This window comes from Sinohyriopsis cumingii, chromosome 5 (genome assembly GCF_028554795.1).
Source record: "Sinohyriopsis cumingii isolate HCF-2022 chromosome 5, ASM2855479v2, whole genome shotgun sequence".
Classification (NCBI taxonomy): domain Eukaryota; kingdom Metazoa; phylum Mollusca; class Bivalvia; order Unionida; family Unionidae; genus Sinohyriopsis; species Sinohyriopsis cumingii.
In genome coordinates, this window is record NC_142965.1 from 13,688,365 (window position 1) to 13,710,429 (window position 22,065).

Below are 22,065 nucleotides of genomic sequence, written 5' to 3' on the forward strand. Positions count from 1 at the left end.
ATACAAAGAAAGCATATTAAGGCCAAGGTCCATCATGTTTCCCTCAGAGTCAGTCCAAGCACTAAATTCGAAAAAAGAACATACAACTGAAGAAGACAGGTTTGGACAGAAAAGCAAGTGCCCAGGAGCCACATTATCCAAGACGATGAAGAAGACGTATTTTCCGCTGGCGAAATGCGTTCTCACACCCCCACCCCCTACCTTGGAATTTTTCCTGTTTTACTTTTTGAGTAAAAAATGTTTGGATTTATAGCACAAATCATACAGGTGATGTAAATAGCTGGGGTCCCTGCATGCACGTGCTTGGTCATAAAATTATGTTATCTATATCTGGTAATAACAATGGTAATATATATATATATATATATATATATATATATATATATATATATATATATATATATATATATATATATATATATACTTTTACATCGTGAATTTCCTCAAAAGATACTTTTATTTTGTTATTTCTGCTCATCAGAATTACATGGGCTCCAAATATTGATCAACAGCGCGAAATTGTGCTGCAGTTTAAATTACATTTTGAACACATATCACATTCCATAGGAGAATATACTGCACTCCAAAACGAAATGAATTTGATATTCCCAGACACAAAAAACATGCATTCCTGCATCTTCTGGAGATTGTTAGTTAATCTAATTTCATATTTTATCCTTTTTTATTTCAAACTGTCAATGACATAACCAAAAGGCACGTGCTTATTTCAAGGCCAGTCCCTCCAGTCCGGAATTGAGATAGCTAATAACTTAAGTTCATCACAACTGAAAAAAGCAGAATCTAGTCGGCTCTTGAGAAAAATAAAATCCCTCCATTCAAGACCAACTGGAACAATTGTTTCAAGTTGTTTCAAGACTCAGTCATTCAGAATATGACTCTAACTTTCAATTTTCATTGGATCAAAATGAGATTTATTTTCAAACAAACGACTGAGGGTTAAAAACGTTACCATGTGCAAAGGTCACTGGGTGGTGCTAAGTGCGCGGGAATACTGTTACTTTGTTCTTGCTTAGCTGTGCTTGTGTATTTAGTTTGGAATGTAGCAGAAATTCAGTTACCTTGTTTCTTGTAGAGTGTTGTTTGTATTATTCAGCCCTGGGTATAAAAGCAAAATGAGGTTACAATAAAACGTTTACTACTTTGTTATGGGACAATATGAACATGCTTTCTTTTTTTTTTGAGCTATACTGCATTCCTAACGTCGTGAAGAAAAGCTTAGAAAAAAATAACTCGGTCATATTTTCCCATACAAGTGCAATAAATGTATGAGGGGCATTTAATTGATATTCAGAAACCAATCGTATCTGTATAAAAAAAAATGAAAGAAGGTTATATCCTATTTACATAGTTACTAATTCTCTTTTTAATAATTGTTACGACTCTAGGGCGTAAAATGTAACAGAAAGAAAGTGAAACCACTTTAAAATACAAAGTGAAAGTTCAAAAGACGCTTACAGTCTTATGAATTAAATACCAAATGGAAACAAAGCTTGAATACTTTGGTATTTGTTGAAAACAATACATTATTTTGAGGTTAATAACCATACAGTTTTCAAAGAAAATTCTCCCCCCTTTTCTCTCTCTCTCTCTCTCTCTCTCTCTCTCTCTCTCTACACACACACACACACACACACACACCACCACCACCACCACCACTATCACCCGCTGGAAATAAAAGTGTAGGTCCCCAATGCGACAACCATGTCCGTGCGTAATCTTTGTTACTATTACGTACCAAATCGTACTCACAACGGCGTACTATAAGTAAATGGTGCCTGTGGCCCAGTGGCCTAAATGGCGCCCAGGGCGACGATAATGGCCCAAATGGTCTGAATACAAGGCCCGAAGGGCCGAAGCCAGTGGAGGGTTCTTGAGAGTTGTCTAATACCCCGCCCCCCCCCCCCCCCCAACATCTAGGGGGTTTGGGGAGCGCTGTAATCTCCCCAGCGGGGCCCGGTACGAGGCCCTGTCCGCCAATGAATTTCCTGCAATTTAAGGCCATTTGAGGGCTTTTCCTGCTTTTTCTCAGCTGTTTTGGCGCCCAGTACGTCTGGCGCAACCCTTGTCTCGTTAGTTCTCTACTGGATACTCATTTATGGTATACAAGTGTAACCATGGTCGGCAACATCATACATAACATGCTTTACTCCACCTTCATTGAGGGCCACGGCTGGCCGAGTGGTCTAAGTTGTTCGCCTGGACATATCACTCACATATCATCGCTGACAGTATGGATTCGAGCCCCGGTTCGACCAAAATGGGTATGTGAGAAAGCGTTTTCAGTAGCTTCCCGTGTGCCAACATTTCTTCCCGGGGACTTTTCCCAGCTCTCCTCCACCACAAAAATATTCTGTCAGCCATGTATGAGCCGAGAAATGCCAGTAAACCATCCATATGTTTCATTAGTTCAACAATAGACGTGCTGTTTTTATAGGCTACATTAGACTAAGCAGTTGCCACCCTTAGTCCTACAAGCAAATGGACTTGTTTTCATGGTCCGTTGGCCTTCATTTCATTTGCCTGGAACGCTATGGAAGCCGGGAATGCCGACATCGGATTAAGTTGAAGTATGTTTCTCTAACAAAACGAATAAAAAATATTAATATTGAAGAATGTATTCAAGTAGCTTCGTTTTGTTCAGTATTCTCATCATCCTTGTACCCGATTTCGGTATTCCTAGCTTCCATCGCATTCCAGCCAACTGAAATGTAAGCCAACATAACTTGAAAAATACGTCCATTTGCTTGTGTGAGACTTTGAATTTACTAGAAATGACATCAGATTAAGTAAAGTCTAAAACATTATGACTTTAATTTGTAGAGAAGTGTCAGTATGGGCTGCCAGTAGTGTGAGATATTCCTGAAAAAAATGACTTCTCGTTTAGTCGACACTGAAACACGCTACACAGCACCGTTATTTAGGCAGGATGACCTCGACACCCAAAACATATATATATATCAGGGTCGATATCGTATATTTTAGGACTATTGCCACCCTGGATGGAAACCACATGACTGGTTTAAGTCTTACTTTTATTTTCTTTTTCTGGCCTTATACTTTCTTTCTGTGTGTGATCACTTGCCCATGTGGCAAAATGTCAGTGTGCTAAAACATCTCCAGCTCAGCTTGGAGTAGTTACATTGTGGAATAGAAGTAACTATTTACAATTTTAATCTGGTTCGATGTTTTACAGTGCACCAGCACAAATAGGTAATTTGTACCGATGTAGTTAGAGTCAGCGGCCTTGCATAAAGACATGCCAAACTAACCACAGCGTTACCACAAATCCCCTGATGATTAGGCCTGTGTGTGAGGTGAAACCAATGGTGAGTAAACCTCCACAGGCAGCACCGCCATGTCAACCACAGCCACAACCTCTACTACCTCCCACCAGTATAAAGGACCGTGATCCAACAGACGGAAAACTGGTAGGTGTTGCGAGAGCAACCACGAGAACCACTGCATCCACGGGTCTGGCACAGGAGAAGACAGAGGGAAGTCTTCAGGTTCCCACAAACTGAAACATGGGATGATGAGGCCACACAAACTCCCTCCGCACCCCCAGCAGCTACAGTCAATTGGGACAATGACTGGAGCCGACGCTATGTCTGTGGTGTCCGGCCTGGAAGGTGCCACCATTAACCAGGTGCATCTGGAGTTGTGAAAAACTTTTCAGGGCTACCCAGATCTCTAGAAAACAGACACTATTCAAGTTGCCAATTTGTGTGAATGTGGATTAGTGTGATTATAAACACTCACTCGTTTACTGATGTGATTGTGTGTGTGTGTGTGTGTGTGTGTGTGTGTGTGTATGTGTGTGTGTATGAGCTCACTTACATTTGTGTGGATATTAGAGTGTGTCTCTTTTCCCTTCCCTTGTGTGGATAGTATGTTTGTGGTTAGTTTTTCTCCTTCCCGTGTGTGGATAGTATATTTTGGTTTTGTGGATAGTTTAGTAAGGGTTTGTTTTGTCTCCTTCTTGTGTGTGGATATTATATTTTGGTTTGTTTTTGCTCCTCACCTCTGTGTTGATAGTATATTTTGGTTTTGTTTTTGCTCCTCACCTCTGTGTTGATAGTATAATTGTGTTTTATTTTTCCTTCACGTGTGTGGATATTGTATTTTGGCTTTGTGGATAGTATAGCAAGGTTTTTTGTTCTTCTCCTTCCCATGTGTGGATAGTAGATAATATGTGGAGTGACTGTAAGGGGATGTTTTCCTTCACGTCCGTGCTTGACAAATATAAAGTCAAAGCGTTCGTCACTCGCGCCATTCTACACATAATAAAAGAGGATGACAATAGAGTTGTTTAACAAGTTTAAGGACAGTTGGTACTGGATGGTGGATACCGCCTATGTGGTGGAAAGGCTACAACATGAATGGAGGTATCGAGTTACCAAAGACTTTGTGACCAGTCAAATAACCATCCTGGAAGTAGCCAGGGATCTGTCCAAGGCATGATCGAAGAGGAAGTAAAAAAGTTACGAGGCTTCATTCAACTTCCATATGTAGGAGTGGGCACCTTGAAGGAGGCCCTTGATAGTGCGATGAAAGTAAGGTGTATTTTAGAAGAGATATTGCATTGGTCCGAGTGGTCCTTTGTGAAGTGGTGTATGGGCCAGCTAAAGAAAGCAGAAGAACTAATGAGAAAAGTGCTGGAAGAAGAAGTGAAGAAGATTAAAGCCAGGTGGTCTAACGAAAGGAAGGACAAAGAAAACGGAAAGAAAAAGAGGAGTTTGACAATCTAAATGAAAACTGGATGAAGGTGCGGGAGAAATTTAGATCGATGGGCCATCCTGACTAGATGCCAGAGAAAGAGAAAAAGAAGAAGAAAGGAATGATTGACAAAGTGAGGAAATGGTGGAAGAACTGGAGAAAATAGAACCCAAAGGCCCATTTCAGGGCCACTCATATGCCTTGAAAAGATTTGCTTTCTTGCCTAAAATTGTTTTAGGTGTATAATTGTTTGTATAATGTATATTGGCTGTGTTATCACTATCTCTGTCCTGCCAGTCCCGTTCCCGCCAAGAGTTCTAGTTTTTTTTTCTCTCCCGCTGTTTGATCGATTGAGGTCAGCTCCTTGGAACATTGTTGCCCATCTTCAGTACTGTGACGTCACCTTCGCTGTTCCATTCCTATTGTCCGTATATAACACCCCAACCTTTTGTCCCTATATAGGCCCAACACCTTTTTGACTGGGTTTTCCATTGTCCGTATAAATCTTGTCCGTATACAGGCCCCGGGGGTGGGGGGCTGTAAAGTATTTTCCCGTTTTCCGTATATCGGCCCCCTTCACTACTCACATGGAATCTTATGTACCGGCTTTTGACTGGGGGTGGGGGGACTAATGATAACACCCTCCCAATTAACACAAGGTAACTAACTCTTCAAGGTCACGATCGGACCAAGCCATGATTCCGTTCTAATTTGTCGATAGTATCTGCTACTTTAGTCACCCATAACTTAAAACACCTTAAAGAAGACATTCCAAAAAATTTTCCCCCATGTACCATTTAATAAGACAAAACAAAGGACGTACTCTTTACCATTATCGCCTGTGCGCCGATATCGATCTGTATATTGGCCATTACTATTGGACAACACATTACATCATAACAGTTTGTCCTGTGCATATGACTCATGCAGAAACTTCAACTAACGATGATTTACGTTTCTTTCAGTTAAAAGCTTTCTTGTGGAAGACATGATGTCTCGAGTGTCGGTCTGTGTTGTTATTATCCTTCAAATTGGAGGTGTAAGTGGTAGGTACATAATTCATGTATGTCAACAACGTTTACTGATATAGGCTACTGATACATTCGGGCTGTGCCGTAATGCATATATAAGATTACAAAACATGATTTAATGTTGCATTTATTATCACCAGACTGAGGAAAAAGATCGATAATATTGCGACACCATTACTTTGCATGTCCATTCATAAGTCATCCAGTCTGTCTGTCCGTCCATTCATCATTAACCCCTACTCTGTCTCCAATTGGCTGAGGACACCATTGAACATACTTGGGGAATATAATGTTTTACTCCTTCTCCTAAGATTCCCGTCAGTGTTTTAAAGGTAAGTGGTACTAAAATTGTAATAACACTGGCATTTTCAAATATTGTTGCAAACCTGTTTTTATGTACAGTTATTACTGGAAAGTACATGATATATTTAACAGATTTCAGCTTCAGGCATGACTCATTGTGAAATGCACGTTAATTTGCCAAAGGAAGCCTCAGAAATTGATATTTTAGTATTATATACATGTTAACAGGTTTGTGTCGCTTAGTCAGCAACAGTTTGGTTTATGATAATCGGGCACTTGTTTTGGTTACTACAGCTTCTGTGTAATGCGGGGTTTCGCCCTCGAAAATCTAGACTTATGTCGGAAGAAAATAACGTGCCTAAATGTCACTATTTTATTGCTCGTTCATCTATTAAAAATCACTTTGTGTGGTTATAGTCTGATAATTAACCGCTCCGGTGGCCTAGTGGTTAGAGCGTCCGCCTCGGAAGCGTGAGGTCGTGCGTTAGATCCCCGGCCGAGTCATACCAGAGACTTACAAAAATGGTACTAACAGCTGCCTCGCTTGGCGTTCAGCATTAAGAGGTTAGTGTTAGGACTGGTCGGCCTGGTGTCAGGATAATGTGACTAGGTGGGACATCATGCTACATGTCTGCGGCATGATGCCCCAGTGCTAGACATCACTATAAACTGCCACATTGCAGAGATCGTAGCGATATGACTTAAAAATTGTTAAAGTTACGTTAGAATCAAAATCACATCACATAGTCTGATAATTCAATGGACACTATATAATACGTACGTTATCAAAGAGTGATGAGTAAAGAATAGATAAATACCGTGAAATAAACCAAAAATGTGCAAGAAATACTGATATAAATGTAAACATGGTTGTGGATATCGATGGCTCATTATAGCATGCAGGAGATCGTTCAGATAAAACAGGCTTAAATGTAGAACGCTAACGTTTATAGCATCTGATAAACATTGCAAAACAAAAGTGGGCAAAAGATATCTTAAAGAAAACTCGGAAGATAGAGAAAAAATGGAGTCACAAAGAGGAATATATGAAACAGAGCGATAAAAAATAACTAAAGAGGAATTATGCAAAGGTTTTGAAACGGAATGAAAAGAAGTAAACGAGATATCAGGTAGTAAAGGGTTTATAAATTATGATTTAGTTGTTGTATGAAACCATATGACAGCTAAATAATGGATTTCGTAACAAGCAGTGAACTGTCTCCTTGTTCTTCGATTTAAAACTCTAATTAGCGTTGACATTACACAAATACTTAAAGAGATGAAAATCTGTTACACTTAAAACAACTATTATCACAATACAAGCTATTAAACATTCGTTAGAACTACGCCTTAGGATTTGACAGTGATTACTACATTAACGGATACACAGTGCACTGTGATTGAACTTTTGACTTAATTATTTAAGCTGGACATTAACAATGGCAACATCTGGTTTTGGAATTTCCTACTTGCTTTGAACAAATCAACGTGTACCAGAGTTTGTAAAATATATATATGCATGTTTTCTGTCTATCTTCGAAGTCGACAAATCTTGTCGGGATGCTGTAAACCTTAACATGTTGGACATGCTTTGAATGTAACCTGCAGCAACATAGATCTGAAACAGTTAAAATAACAAGTGATGAAACTAAGACGGATCTTTTCCTTTCTTCGGGTTAGCGCTAGTCTGACAAAAGAATATTTCGATTAATTAAATCAGTGTGTCATATCTTACTTGATTTATTGTTAATGTCCTCAAGTTTAAAATAGAACCAGGCAGTCTTTTTCGGCTGGTTCAGAAACTCGTTAAAAGATATATGAGAAATGAGTTTTGACGTACAAGGTTATGACGTATTTGAAAACATTACGATAAGAGTTTTAACAATATAATTCAGATCCAAAATTTTGAGACTATATCGCTAGTGCTAAGCATATATCTGACATCAAGTGATATGGTGATGAAAGAGTTTTAAGCATTGCTGGCTACAGCAAATACTTGAAAAAGGTATTATGCAATTTTCAGTATACAATGATGACAGTTTTGTAAGCAGAAATGTACATGATTTAAAAGACAAAGGTTGTAAATAAAAAGTAATTTTGATAAATGGAAATAGGAACTGGTCTAAGTTACTTTGTAAATGCTCGTTTTAAATTGCATGTATTGTGATATCCATTGTCCGTTTTTCCGTTAACATATTTCCTCTTCAGTTCAAACTTTGTAACAGTTAAAGAGATTTTCATGCAATATTGTCAAAGTAAACCTTTTGATCGATTAGACGCAGTGTGCATACCATAAACAGGTCATCTACTTCAAGGTGAAGGTCATGGCAAGGGAAAAGGGTAATTCTGTTAATTGTGTCATAGTCCAATATTGTTTTCACGAATGAAGACGTTTTAATGCAACTTTTGCCAACTATACAGCATGGCAAGACGGTGCGTTGTGTAATCTATCCACGCCTCCTTCAGCAGCAGAGAGGGTGAACAGACCTTTTGCTCAAACGTCATTTTGAAAACTAAAACCTCATACGAAAAAAATTTACAAATATAAGCGTAATAACGCCAAACTAAAGCCTCTAACTTTACCGAGAGTTTCTCTAATTGGGTTAGTTTATTTTGTTACTTTATTTTTGTCGTTTGCGTTTTTCTAAATTTGTATGTGTGTTTTCGTTTACCCACCGGACATTTTATTGAGGTCTCACCCTCTCTGCTGCTATAATTAAATCATTAATATATCAACCAAATATCTTATCAAGACCTACACGATATCTTGTTTTGGGATCGTGTAAATGTATTGTTATAAATCCGTGTGGAGCAGATTGTGCTTTCGAAAAGAAGTTTTGAAGCAACTAAACAAGAAATTTTAAATAGCAGTCCTAAAAGAAAACATTTTGCAAACATACCTAAAGAAGAACTAAATTCTTCACGTACCTTATCACAAGACGATGGTATTATTATTAAAAAAGCTGATAAGTTTAGCCCTATAGTAATAATGAATAAGGAGGATTATATTAAAGAAGTAGAAAGACAATTAAGTGATGAAGAATATTATACAAAACTTTCCAATAATCCTTCTGAAGAAATTAAAGAAAATAATCAGTAAATGAATTAATCAAATCTCTATACACAATTTTTCTATATATGATGAACTAGATATCTTCCCGAATAAAATACGCACACCTCAGTTTTATATTTTACCAAAAATACATAAAACGGTTGATAAGTCACTACCTTTAGGATATCCAGGTAGACCCATTATTTCTACATATAACTCAATTTCAAATAATATATCGCAATATACTGATCACATTTTACGACCACTGATGAAATCACTACCTTCATATGTCAAAGATACTTTTGATTTCATTACCAAATTGAAATCTTTACCGAAACTAACTGAAAGTTCATTCCTAGTTACACTTGACGTGGTTTCACTCTACACGAATATACCACACAATGATGGTATCAAAGCGTGTAAATATTATCAAGAAAAAAAAACAAATATGAATATAAACTACCAAAAGAACATGTTTGTGATTTGATAACACTTGTGCTCGAAAATAACTTTTTACAGTTTGGTAATACAAACTATCTCCAAAAAATGGGAACAGCAATGGGTAGTCCTATGGCACCTGCTTATGCATGTTTATTTATGGGAAAATTAGAAAATGATTTTCTAAATAAATACCAGATGTATGGTTAAGATTTTTAGAAATTATCTTTATGAGTTGGAGTTATTCAATAGAAGACCTTTATTACTTTATAGACAGTTTAAACAAATTACATCCAACAATAAAATTTACATTCAATGTCTCTAAAACTAAAGTATCATTTTTGGACGTTGATGTCATGAAAAATGAAAATAATGACATTACTACCATGGTTCATGTTAAAAACACGAATATTCATCAATATGTTGAATATTCTTCATGCCATCCTAAATCATGTAAAAACAGGATGCCATATAGTCAAGCAAAAAGATACAGAAGAATTATTTCGGATGACGCTGTGTTTAGATCATCTTTGACGGAGTTAGGTCAGCATTTTTTTAAATAGAAATTACCCTATTGACATCATTAATACTGCTTTCCAAAAAGTATACAACTTGAATCTTTACAATGTAAAATCAAAAATAGAAATGAAGATATCATTCCTTTTGTTACTGAATATAATCCAAGTTTGCCTAATATAACTAAGATTATCAATAAATATTGGGATTTATTAAACTTATCATGTAAAGCAAGTGTTAAAATCGCTACACGAAAGCAAACCCACACTTGCTTATAAAAGGACTAAAAATCTTAAAGATTTCTTAATTCTAAATTAGAAAAAAAATCATATAAAAATAGGATCATCAACTAAATGTAATAGACCTAGATGTTCACATTGTTCTTTTATTAATGAAAATACTTCTTGAATAGTAATAATACGAAATAAACTTTTAATATGCGTTGTGATACTAATTGTGCAACATCAAATGTTATTTATTTGATCACATGCAAAAAATGTGACATCAAATATATTGGACAAACCAGTCAACAAATATCTAAACGTATGATCCAAGATAGATTAGACATAAAAAAAAATACCTTGCAAGATTTCTCCTTCCAACCTGTTGTTAAAGCTGAGTCTGAGATGGAACGTCTGCTAAAGGAAGCCTATTGGATTCACCGTCTTAATACGGCATATCCAAAAGGTCTAAATTCAAAAACACTATACGACATTCATTAATTTTTATATATTTTTTTAAATTATGTCCCCTGTTTACAATAAGTTAAGAATATTTTTGTATTATTCTACTTCGCAGAATAACTTAATTAGTGAAATTATAAATTAATGTCATAAAAATAAGTTTACTAATTCTTTAATAATAAAAGTACATTAATTTTCTTTACATTATGATTAATTATTTATAAAATACTTGATAGTAAGTATTATGCAAGCCATAATTTTTTATTATATAAATTGAGTTGTGATGCAATATTGAACATTCGTCAATAATACATCAAGATATAACATTTTTCTTTAAAACTTAATTGTATATTCATTTTCTGTATCTTTAATAAGTGTGCATTATGCATAATAAAAATATTAATAGAACTGTTTATCTCTAGAGAAAGAGAGAGTTAGGGACTTACAGTTTATTTGGACTAGCTGTTTTCGGAGTTTGCCCTTATTCCCGGACAACTTCGTTTTTTTCCCTCTTATTTTCGGCTCAGCTGGTAACAGACCAGGAGCGTTTATGTGTTGGTTTTGTTGGCCGTCGATTCTCGTGCGTCCTTGGTTAGCACAAGGTTCATATCACTGCTTTACCTTAACTTCTTTGAAATTGTCATGATAGTTTATACACAGCTTCATCCCAGGGCTTATATTTGTTCCTTACTAAAAATGTTGCTGCTAACATATACTGTTCCTGTAAATTTCAGTGAGGAATTTTTTCAACGTCTTTTCTGTAGTATGTTTTCGTTCACTGGAAATATTTTCTCTGCTGGTCTGCTTCTGATAAATCAAAAGTATGATGTACATCAAAACTCAGCATCACTAATACCATTAGGGTTTTGTATAATTTGACTTTCGGGGGTAGAACTCATAAAAGAGAACAACGAGTATTTTTAACGATGCACCTGATTTTATCGTATATTTCAACACTTTTAAAAATATAACTCTTGTCACATGTATTAATTTGTTTACAAACATTGATTCATCGTAGACGTCTCATTTTTGACCGCTCCGGTGGCCTAATGGTTAGAGCGTCCGCCTCGGATGCGGGAGGTCGCATGTTCGAACCCAGGTCGATTCATACCAAAGACTTATTTTAAAAAATGTTACTAGATTGCCTCGCTTGGTACTTATTTATCTGTGTCACATATCCCAGCTGAGCTTTGATTCTCAATTTTCATTTCTATATCTAACGAATGTTATTCCGCATACTTTTGGTGTACTCTTGTTACAAAATGTTCGTCAGGTATAAGTTTTGCAACCACCAACGCTTTCATTCAATTTTTCATCTCGCACGATCTAATAAGCCATGTCATCTAGTAGATGCATACCGCTCTGGAGACCTAAGTGATTAGAGCGTCCGCCTTGGATGCGGAAGGTCGCGGATTCGAAACCCGGTCGAGTCATTCCAAGGACTTATAAAAATGGTACTAGTAGCAGCCCCGCCTGGCGCTCACTATTACGAGGTTAATGTTAGGATTGGTCAGCCTGGTATCAGGATAACGTGAATAGATGTGACATGTTGCTATAGGTCTGCGGCGTGATGCCCCAGTGCTAGACATCACTATAAACTGCCACACTGCCGACATCGTAGCAATATGACTGGGAAATTGTTAAAGCCATGTTAGAAATCCACGTTACACACACACACACACACACACACACACACACACACACACACACACACACACACACACACAATAACTACGATTAGTTTCACACTTGTATCGGCACTAATTATACTTTTTTCCAGTTTGTTCCATGTTTCTTTTCCATCATGTACATCACTCTTTCGTAGCTATAGCATTGTTCAGTTCTACGCTAATTCTCAAGTTAAAACAACAATAGAATCTCTCTCTCTCTCTCTCTCTCTCTCTCTCTCTCTCTCTCTCTCTCTATATATATATATATATATATATATAATAGTTCCATTAATCGTCAAGAAGTGGCTGGTCGTCATCATAAACTATGGCTCTACTTTGGCTAAATTTGCCCTATCCCCCTTTAAAAATACGAGATAAATATCAATTATTTTGAAATGATCTCTTAGATTCAGTTGGTATTACATACATTTATTTAAAGGATATACTGGTGCGTTGGCAAATATCTTTTTCACATTTAGCTGGAGGTGAGGGCAGACTGTGCTTACCTAAGTTTAGAAAATATTACATTAAAGAACTTATCTTGAAATTGTAGAAATTGCTTCTGTTTTGACAGAAAAAAACAAACAAACTTAGTAATAATTATTGGACATGAGACAACTTGCATAGTTAAATCTCTATGCCCTCTGACCATTTCAACCCCAGTAATGCTGGGCTTGGTTTTGCAATAGTGTTTTCATGCATCGGTATTGTTTCTATAGAAAGAAAGAACTTATTGCATACTAGAAAGAAAAAGATTAAAGGTACGACTGATGCAAACAAAAACACAAACTTTCATTCTCAATTATTGCAGGCACCATGTCACTTGCATGGCCTGGTTTCACCGTATTTGTCTTGTACTTATAAGTACGCTAAATAAACATTCAAAGTATCTTCGATCTTTACCAAATTAAATGTAATAAATCGAGATGTTAGTTTTTGTTGCTTTTTTTTAAACATAATTTTAAGAAATGCATAGTATACAGTGACATATAATTTTTGAAATTTCAGCTTTGTCATGGACAAACAGTTCTACACATCTTATTTCATGTGAGCACAAAAATGTTGAATTGAGATGGGACTACAAGATCGAACCCGGAGAGTATGTCAAGGCAAAAACATGGTTCACTGGGGAGAATTCAACGGCGAAAAGAATAGCTTACTGGAAAGACACTGATGGTGTTACGATAGAGTCTGATTATACAAACAGAGTTGAAATGATAGGAAATGACGGTTTTAATCTGAAACAAGTGAAAGCCAGCGATGAGGGTCCGTACACGATGATTGCCTCTATGCCACACAGTTCTGAGCGTGATCCAAGGAAAACTCTCTACCTTACTATTTACAGTAAGTTTGTTGCAAGAGTTATCCGCATGTATCTTTCACATTGGATGTTATCACAAGTTCTGATACAAAATAGATGTAACTGTAAGTCGGTCTTGTTCCACTCTTATTCAGCTAATGCCGCTGTATCCTTGTTTGATCGATCCTGTAGTAGGTCTGGATGTTGCAGCCACATATACTTGATTTCTTGTCATTTTCTCACATTCCCTCTGCTCTGCACACGACCACATCCTTATCTGGAGTAGCAGCAGAGAGACTGTGCCCACCAACTTTTTCGTCCAACAGGACCATCTATCGAAAACTCTTCTGATAGAAGGTCTTATTTCACAAAAATAACCCCGTTAGCCAGAAACTATGATGACTAAATCCTCTTTTCTGGCTAACGGGGTTATTTCGACAGCGATAACTCGCTATAAAAAATAGTTTCTTCGCGGGGTGACGTCGACGACGACGTTGGTGGCGTAGTCTCTCTGCTGCTAATCATTTTAGGATTTTTAGTTAAAAAATGTATCTAACCCAACTCGGTATCGTGTCCGAGGATCATGTAAATTTATCGTCACAAACCCGTGTGGTTTTCGTTGAGCATGACTAAAGAAATTTTTAAATTTATTGATGTCCATGTCACCACTGCACCAAGTCTGATGAATATTTCTCAGCGTGTGTGCGTCAACTCCGTTAAACACCGCAAGAACGTTACAATTATCTCTGATCACTTTTGGAATTTGTGTATACCGTTGAGTCACATAAATGACATCAGTGTTTTTATGACGCCCACGGGAAAATATTCTCGCAGGGTTTGTTTGTTTATCCAGCATGACATCATCGTACACTACTAGATTATTAATTGATCCATCGATGTCATCAATGCCGGGTGCATCATTTATGTCAGTTATGAATTCAACTACGTTTTCGTCGGTCTCACTGATTGTTTTTGCACTCTCGTTAAAATCTTTTAGCACTTGATAACATCGCTGATCGTCCACAGACGGGGCAATCAAATATAATTTATCCCACTTCATCCACTTCATTATCAAATTCAACAACAGCTGTGTCTTACCCGACCCAGATGGACCTATGATAATCATTCGAACAGAATTTGGTAGCACTGAGTTATGCTTGATTGGCTCACGTCGCTTTGTCGCGGAAAAGTCAGTGATTTCCATTAGATATATCATAAAATAATATGGATTTATATTGTGTGAAATGCCGAGCACGTACCCCAACTACGGATACGACAACAATTACAACAAAAAATAATCGACAAGCGCTCACGGGTAAGTGTGAACGATGTGGCACAAAAAAATTTAGATTTATTAAAAAAAAAGCGGAGGTGATATCGCAGCCAAGTTAACAGCGCTGCCAGGAGCTCCGTGGGCTAAATACCCAGGAGAAAAACATCTTCCAGGATATAATTACTGTGGTCCAGGAACCCGACTTGATATCAGACTTGATGCTCAGGATCAACCAAAACCCGGTGAGTACCCGATAAAAGCTATCGATGCAGCGTGCCATGCTCATGATGTAGCTTACCGAAGCAAGGATTTGCAACAGCGCCATCTCGCGGACGTGAAATTAATTCACGCGTTAAATGCCATCCCTGATAAATCTTTCAAAGAAAGGTTAGCATCCTGGTTGATAAAAACTGCAATGAAGGGTAAATTAGCGTTAGGTACTGGTATATAATGGAGTCGATTTATTATTCCCCAAGCGGATATTGGAGAGGTAACGCAGCAATTGATAAACTTGCCAGCGCGGCATCAGTAACACGCGCGGTTGCCAAAAATTGGTTATCCCGACAGGCAATTTGGCAAATTTATCTACCGCGCCCTAAACAAATTCACTTTGCGCATTTCGATGTTAGTGTACCAAATGAGGTTCATCAGGCTGATATATTATTTCTGCCACATGATACTATCCGAAGACGCACATACAAGTACGCGTTAACCATAGTTGATGTTGCCAGTAGATACAAAGATGCGGAACCGTTAACAACTAAAACAGCATCTGAGGTTGCTTCTGCGTTTGAAAGAATTTATCGGCGAGGACCTCTGCGATGGCCAAATTTATTACAAGTTGATCCTGGCAAAGAATTCCAAGGTGCAGTATCATCGTTGATGAAACAACATAACGTTACCATACGACGAGGACACACTGAAATTCACCGTGATCAGGCAATTGTTGAGCGATTCAATCGAACACTTGCTGAGCGGTTATTTGGATATCAATACGCGAGGGAATTCATTCAGGATACGAGATCGCGCGAATGGGTTGCAAGATTACCAAGCGTGATAGCTGCGCTAAATAATGAAATTACCCGAACCACCAACATGAAACCTTCCATCGCGATCACGAAAAAAAATATACCACTACAACGAAAGAAAGAAAAACAGCAAATACTGGGTAATGTTACTGTAAGATATTTATATGAACCAGGTGAACTTGAAGGTGGTAAACGAAGAGCGACTGATCCCATTTGGAGTGTTACCACACATAGCATATCCACCGTGACAAGATCCACTGGGAGAAACGCAAGCGTTTCCAGACCAGCAATCTACAGGTTGGATTCAACTGCTCCTCAACGCGGATTCACCCGTGAGCAACTTCAGGTAATTCCCGAGGACACACAATTGCCGCCAAAATCACTGAAGTGACTTAACTAGCGCTGGCACCCCGACGTCGATTACATTCAAGACAGGTCAACATGACATTATCACGTGTATGACCGCGACTGTTATCTTTTCTGTCTACGGTAAATTGTCTTGAATTTTTATTCGAATACTGCCATAGCATTATACAATTACAGCTCGCACAGTGATTATTCTGCTGTTGTTTCAACGCAACAACGAAGTCAACATCAAGATCAAAATCGCGATTATTTTTTTTGTCACTCTGTTTGTAACCGGCGAGTTTTTTTCTTATTACATTACCATCGGTGATGCTGTTGTTTTCATCGCTATCAGCGTTTGATTTAAAATCCGAAGGATTTTCCAAGACAATTCTTCGCAGTTGAGATATTCTTCTGACTCTGGACACCGCCAAGTAGACTAAGTTGGACCATTCGATTCGATCATCAATGATCCAGACAGTTGTATCTGAAATAGTTAGTCCTTGAGAACAATGAATGGTCATTGCGTATCCTAGCGTCCACGGGGATTTATTCATCGCTAGTGCATCCTCAACTGCATCGATGTCAACTAACACAATATCATTCAATACTAAATTCTGTTTCTGTCTTTCCTGGAATATCAACATCTATATTTTGTAACCGCGTATCAGTTGGTCTATAACATAACGGCGTTGGCAGCATTGGAAACTTTTTTTTTTGTAACTGAAATAGCTGTTGTTGAAGTGTGTCTCTGACTATCTTTCTACTCGCCACTATCAAATCGTTTGGTTTCCACACGCGTAAAAAGTCACTCATCGAAGTTTCAGGAATCATCTCGCGCATAATTTCACATTGAATTTTATTCGGTTGTAGCCTGATTAGTGTTTTAAATTCTTTCAGCGTTGCATCAAGTGCTCGGTAATCATCAGACACTTCTTCGTGATAATCAACAAAATTCCTCAGCCAATCATGCGGAGATGCGCCGACAAACGGAGGTGGTTGACCGTGATCGCCGCACATAATCACTGCGGTATTTTTCGTTAGCAGCCAATCAAGAAATGTTTTTAACGTTTCCAGCGGCACCGTACATATCTCATCCCAAATTATTATATCATTGATATATTTTGTTCCCATTCGATCTGGCGTCCACGTACCGCCGCTGTATTTGAAAAAGCTGTGATAAGTACAAGAATTGATTCCTCGCTGTTTCATCTCCCTGGCAAGTCTGTGTGTAGGTGTTAGCACAATCATATCTGAATTTCGAAATAATTCAATCGCTCGAGTTGTTTTACCAGACCCGCCCGGCCCGTTCAAATAAACAGTTTTATGTCTGGTGATTGGATCATCCACAGACGGTGCGGAAGATATTTCTGGCATCGTTGATTTATGATAATCATCCTCTGTTGCAACATCAGCGGATTCACAATACTCGTGCAACATCTCGGCTTTTATTCTCCACGAATCCCATTCATCTCCGCCGCAGAATTTCATTATATCGGTCAGTGATTCTGAATATTTCTTGTCCATGTAAAATGAATCCGTGGCAACTCTGACTGCGGTGTCAGGAAATCGATTTACCATCGATAACAAATTTATAGAAACATAAGCCAGCATTGAAGATCTCAAATGTGTGTATTGAGGCGATTCTCCGTCGATATAACTTACAACTGTGCCCAACTTTTTCCCGTCGGACAAGAACACATCCTCCCTGTTAAAAAATATGTCTCTGGCAACCGCGTCGGCGATTATAAAATCCAATTCAGCTTCATCGATAATCAACCGCGAGTGATGCATTTTATGATCAAATGCTGCACCCTGAGTAAATTTACCGATTATTCTTCGTCCAAGATCTTTCGCTGTGATTTCACTGTTTTTGAGTTTGATCTTGAGAATTTTAGGAGCCTCACTGACGATGACATCCATCGGGGTATTTGGACACTCTCGTGCATACTCGCCGATAACTTCATCGAGAATTACACGTTCTGGTGTTGGTAACCAAACTGATGTCTGCGGTCGATAACATATGATTGCTTCGCTGACAGTCAACGATACCAGTATGCCGCTGTCAAGCATGTATCGCAATAACACTATTGGTACCCAGCGCTTTTCGACGAAGTGTCTGCCAAACCAAACATAACAGCACGGATGAAGTCCCGTGGCGAATTCAAACGAAGTCACACGAGCAAATCCTGTCAGGTCAGCGTCGGGTAAAACGCCGTTTACGGCGACTCGTGTCATCGAGTTCGTGGGGTGTCCAAACCGCGCAAAGTATTCGCGACACTCGCCGTTTCCAAGAAAGCTTCCTGGATAGCAGGCAATCATATCTACGGAAATCATATCCCGATAGTCATATCGGGTATTCCACAACCCGCCATGACCATACTCGACACAACTTAACTGTATATCTGAAAGAAACTGACTTCGGGTTGGTCTCCACGAATTTCTTTCTCTGGCGGCGTGAGCGGCAACACTTGGAACTGTAAAACAATTAACCAATAACTGCTCATCGCTAGCATCTCTCATATACATTTTTGCGAGTTTTTTCATTTGTTGGTGCAACGATTCTATTCTGTATAATTCTCCGTTGGGTCTCACAAATTGATCATACTCGGAATCTTCGGAGCTCCTAAATAACCACACCGACACAGGGTCGGTTTTACTCAGCGTGTAAATAACCTCGTATATGTTTCCACGATGAAACTTGACAACACGGTCTCGTGGAAATATTGTAACCGCATCAGTCCACGCGTGCGAATTATGATCAATAATTTCAATCGGTGTTCCTGACTTTTTATAATGCTTCGAACTGTATAATATTTCCCCGGTTAGTGTTTTTACTGTTACTGAGTATTTTAATTTACTTGATAGCGCAGCAACATCATTTATTGTTGCCCCGGTATTCTTAACCGATTCACCCCATGATGTTATTTTTTTTACGTCGCAGTTCGGTTAAACCGTTTCCTCGTTTTGTGTTTTTAAAATGTTCCATTACTCGCTCGGCTACACAATTCAGCGTAGAAACGCTTGCGTTTCCAAATCGCATCGGAGCGAGTTTATCAATTTTTGGTTTTTTTACAGGATATATTCCATAAATGACTGCGGTTACAGGATACGCTCGAGCGTAATATGGTATATCAATCCCGGTCAGCATTCCTGGTTTACAATTGCTGCTTAACAGAGCGGTCTTTCCGTTAGCAAGAACAGGGTCGAGTTTGTCACGGATAATCCACGTATCGTCTTCAACGTTGACAATAAATTTTATTCTGAAAAAATATTTCTTTTCACGTTGATGAAAATCAATATAATCAATAATTGTTTTTGCTCGGGCATCAGTCATTGTAGCATCGATGATGTCGTCGTCGCGGATAATTTTAAATGTCGACCATACATGAGATGCGCCGTCGTCGCGGAATTCTTTTTTACCCTCGTTGATAATATTAAACAGATCAGTTAGATGCCGTCGTCGTGGATCCGGGGTTACCCTGTCAAGATCGAATCTCCCCCCGCCAACTGCGGATAACCTCGAAAACTACTCCATGTTATATTTAAGACAAATATTTAAATAAGAAAATATTATATATATACAAATGAACACCTGCAGATGGTTAAAAGTTGGATCTGTAACAGTCTGTGGTAAGCCCTGTAGGAAGGAATTCTGCGGTGAACATATACAGAGCATCAAACGAGGAAGCACAGGACCTATTCGTTGCCTGCGATGTGGCATTGGTGTCAGAGGTAAAACACAATTATGTGCGGGGTGCGGGGGGGAAACGATACCGGGAACTCAAGCGATATTACAATAAAAAAAAATAACGGAGACGCGCTAAAATCCGAAAGTGATTATATAACTAAGTTTTCAGACAAATTATAAATTAGACAAATACATGAAGTATAAATGAATCAAGAATTTGTCCCACATCCCACAATCAAGAATTACGAAGCATCTCGCGAGGGAATAGTCAGACACTGTAGGCGGAGAAAACCAGTTGGTGCTGTTAATAATGCTGGTTATCTCCATTTTAGGGTTGCTGGCGGTAAAAACTATTATATTCACAGGTTTGTGTTTGAGGTATTTAACGGAGAGATCAAAAAAGGTCTTGTAAATGATCACAAAGATAATAATAAACTTAATAACTCTCTTCAGAATCTGCAAGCCATTACACCAAGTGAGAATTCTGCACGAGGTGACGCTGGTAAATTTGCAAAAATTCCCAGAGCTGTAAGATCTCTCAATAAAAATACTAATAAAGAAAATATATTTCGCTCAATGTACTCAGCTGCGAAGTATTTTGGTATTAACTCCCATTCGGTTCATCGTGTTGCAGAGAATATTATCAAATCAACTAGTAAGTTTGATAGCTGGATTATATTTTATTATGTAGATAACTCTGCAGCGACTGCGTGAAAAGTCAATGATACAATTATTTCCCCGTTGTCACCTTACAGGTACGAGCAGACGATTTTCTGCACAAGGAAGTAAATAACTTCCCTTGTTTTTCCCCTTGACAAGTCAAGGTGACAGCACAAGAATGATTTTATCTTCCGGATTTTATCAAAGCAAACGCGTATTTATCTTTTTTTTCACAGACAATATCGCTATTTTATTACACTTGTTCGGGTTTATGGCTCATCTGTGGTTTCCACATGATCATATTTAAGAAAATACGTTTTAAACAAATCACGCTGAGCTATTTCTGGACTTTCAAGTATCAGTCGGTTTATATACAATATCGTCCTAATACTATATCGGGGTTTCGAAACCCAACGAAGTTGCACACGTACTCCGTTATCGCCCCGTTTCGGGGTAACCTTTTACCCGGAAACAGGGTTGATTTCCGGGTACGTGTGCAACTTGTTGGATGTAGAATATAACCCCGCATTGTGTTTGTACCGTCCTAGGATAAGTTATGTGTTTGTGCCGTCTTAGGATAAGTTAGAATTAAGTTATATGTTTGTACCGTCCTAAGATAAGTTATATATACAATTGTAAAATACAACTGCTGTAAATAGCTTCTACTGCTGTAAATACAACTGCTGCTGTAAATAGCTTCTACTGTAAATACTGTATGTTTGTGCTGTCCCTAGGATAAGTTAGAATTAAGTTATGTGTTATGTGTTATCCCCATATGAGCCTTGCTAGCATATCAAATGGTAAGCTAGGAGGTTCACAAATGGGGAATGTCTCGTCGTTTCGCAAACACACCCTCTGGGCTTTCTAGACTGTTATTTGGCAGTTTAGGAGCTCATCGGGGGTAGTGTTTCCGCCCCCTCCTGAGTTTGGTAGGATGTCATAAGACACCCTAGAGACTCAAAGGAGATGTGATGTTTTTTTTATTTTAAATATTTATAAATATTTAAAGATTTAAAAATATATATAAATATGAATCAAGAAAATATCAATAATGTGATTGATGCTATTCAAAAATTAGAAAAACAAGGATTTAAAATATTACTAAATGTTGAAACTATTCTGTCAGATTTTGAATCATTATACGAAGCTAAACGCGCAGGGCGTTATATTCTTCCTGCTCAATATCGATTCATAAAGATGATCCAAAATAATTTGTATAAATCGCTAGCCAGCGTAGCGGAGACACAAATAAATGAATTTGTTCCACTGTCTCGTGCAGTCGAAAAGATCAGGCTGGCACTGGCAGCCGAGTATGAAACTAAAAAAATAATTAACAAT

The 22,065-nt window shown here is 38.1% G+C and overlaps 1 protein-coding gene across 3 annotated transcripts in view; it reads left to right on the top strand.

Moving 5' to 3' along the window:
* The window catches only part of LOC149798658 (uncharacterized), a 91,187-nt gene that overhangs the window by 11,657 nt on the left and 57,465 nt on the right, over positions 1 to 22,065 (top strand). For all 3 annotated transcript variants that reach the window (XM_089957503.1, XM_089957501.1, XM_089957504.1), the window contains exons 2-3: positions 5,703 to 5,783; positions 13,439 to 13,774. In XM_089957503.1, coding sequence (XP_089813629.1) covers positions 5,726 to 5,783; positions 13,439 to 13,774 — 394 coding nt within the window. In that variant the 5' untranslated portion in view covers positions 5,703 to 5,725. The remainder of the gene's footprint in view (positions 1 to 5,702; positions 5,784 to 13,438; positions 13,775 to 22,065) is intronic.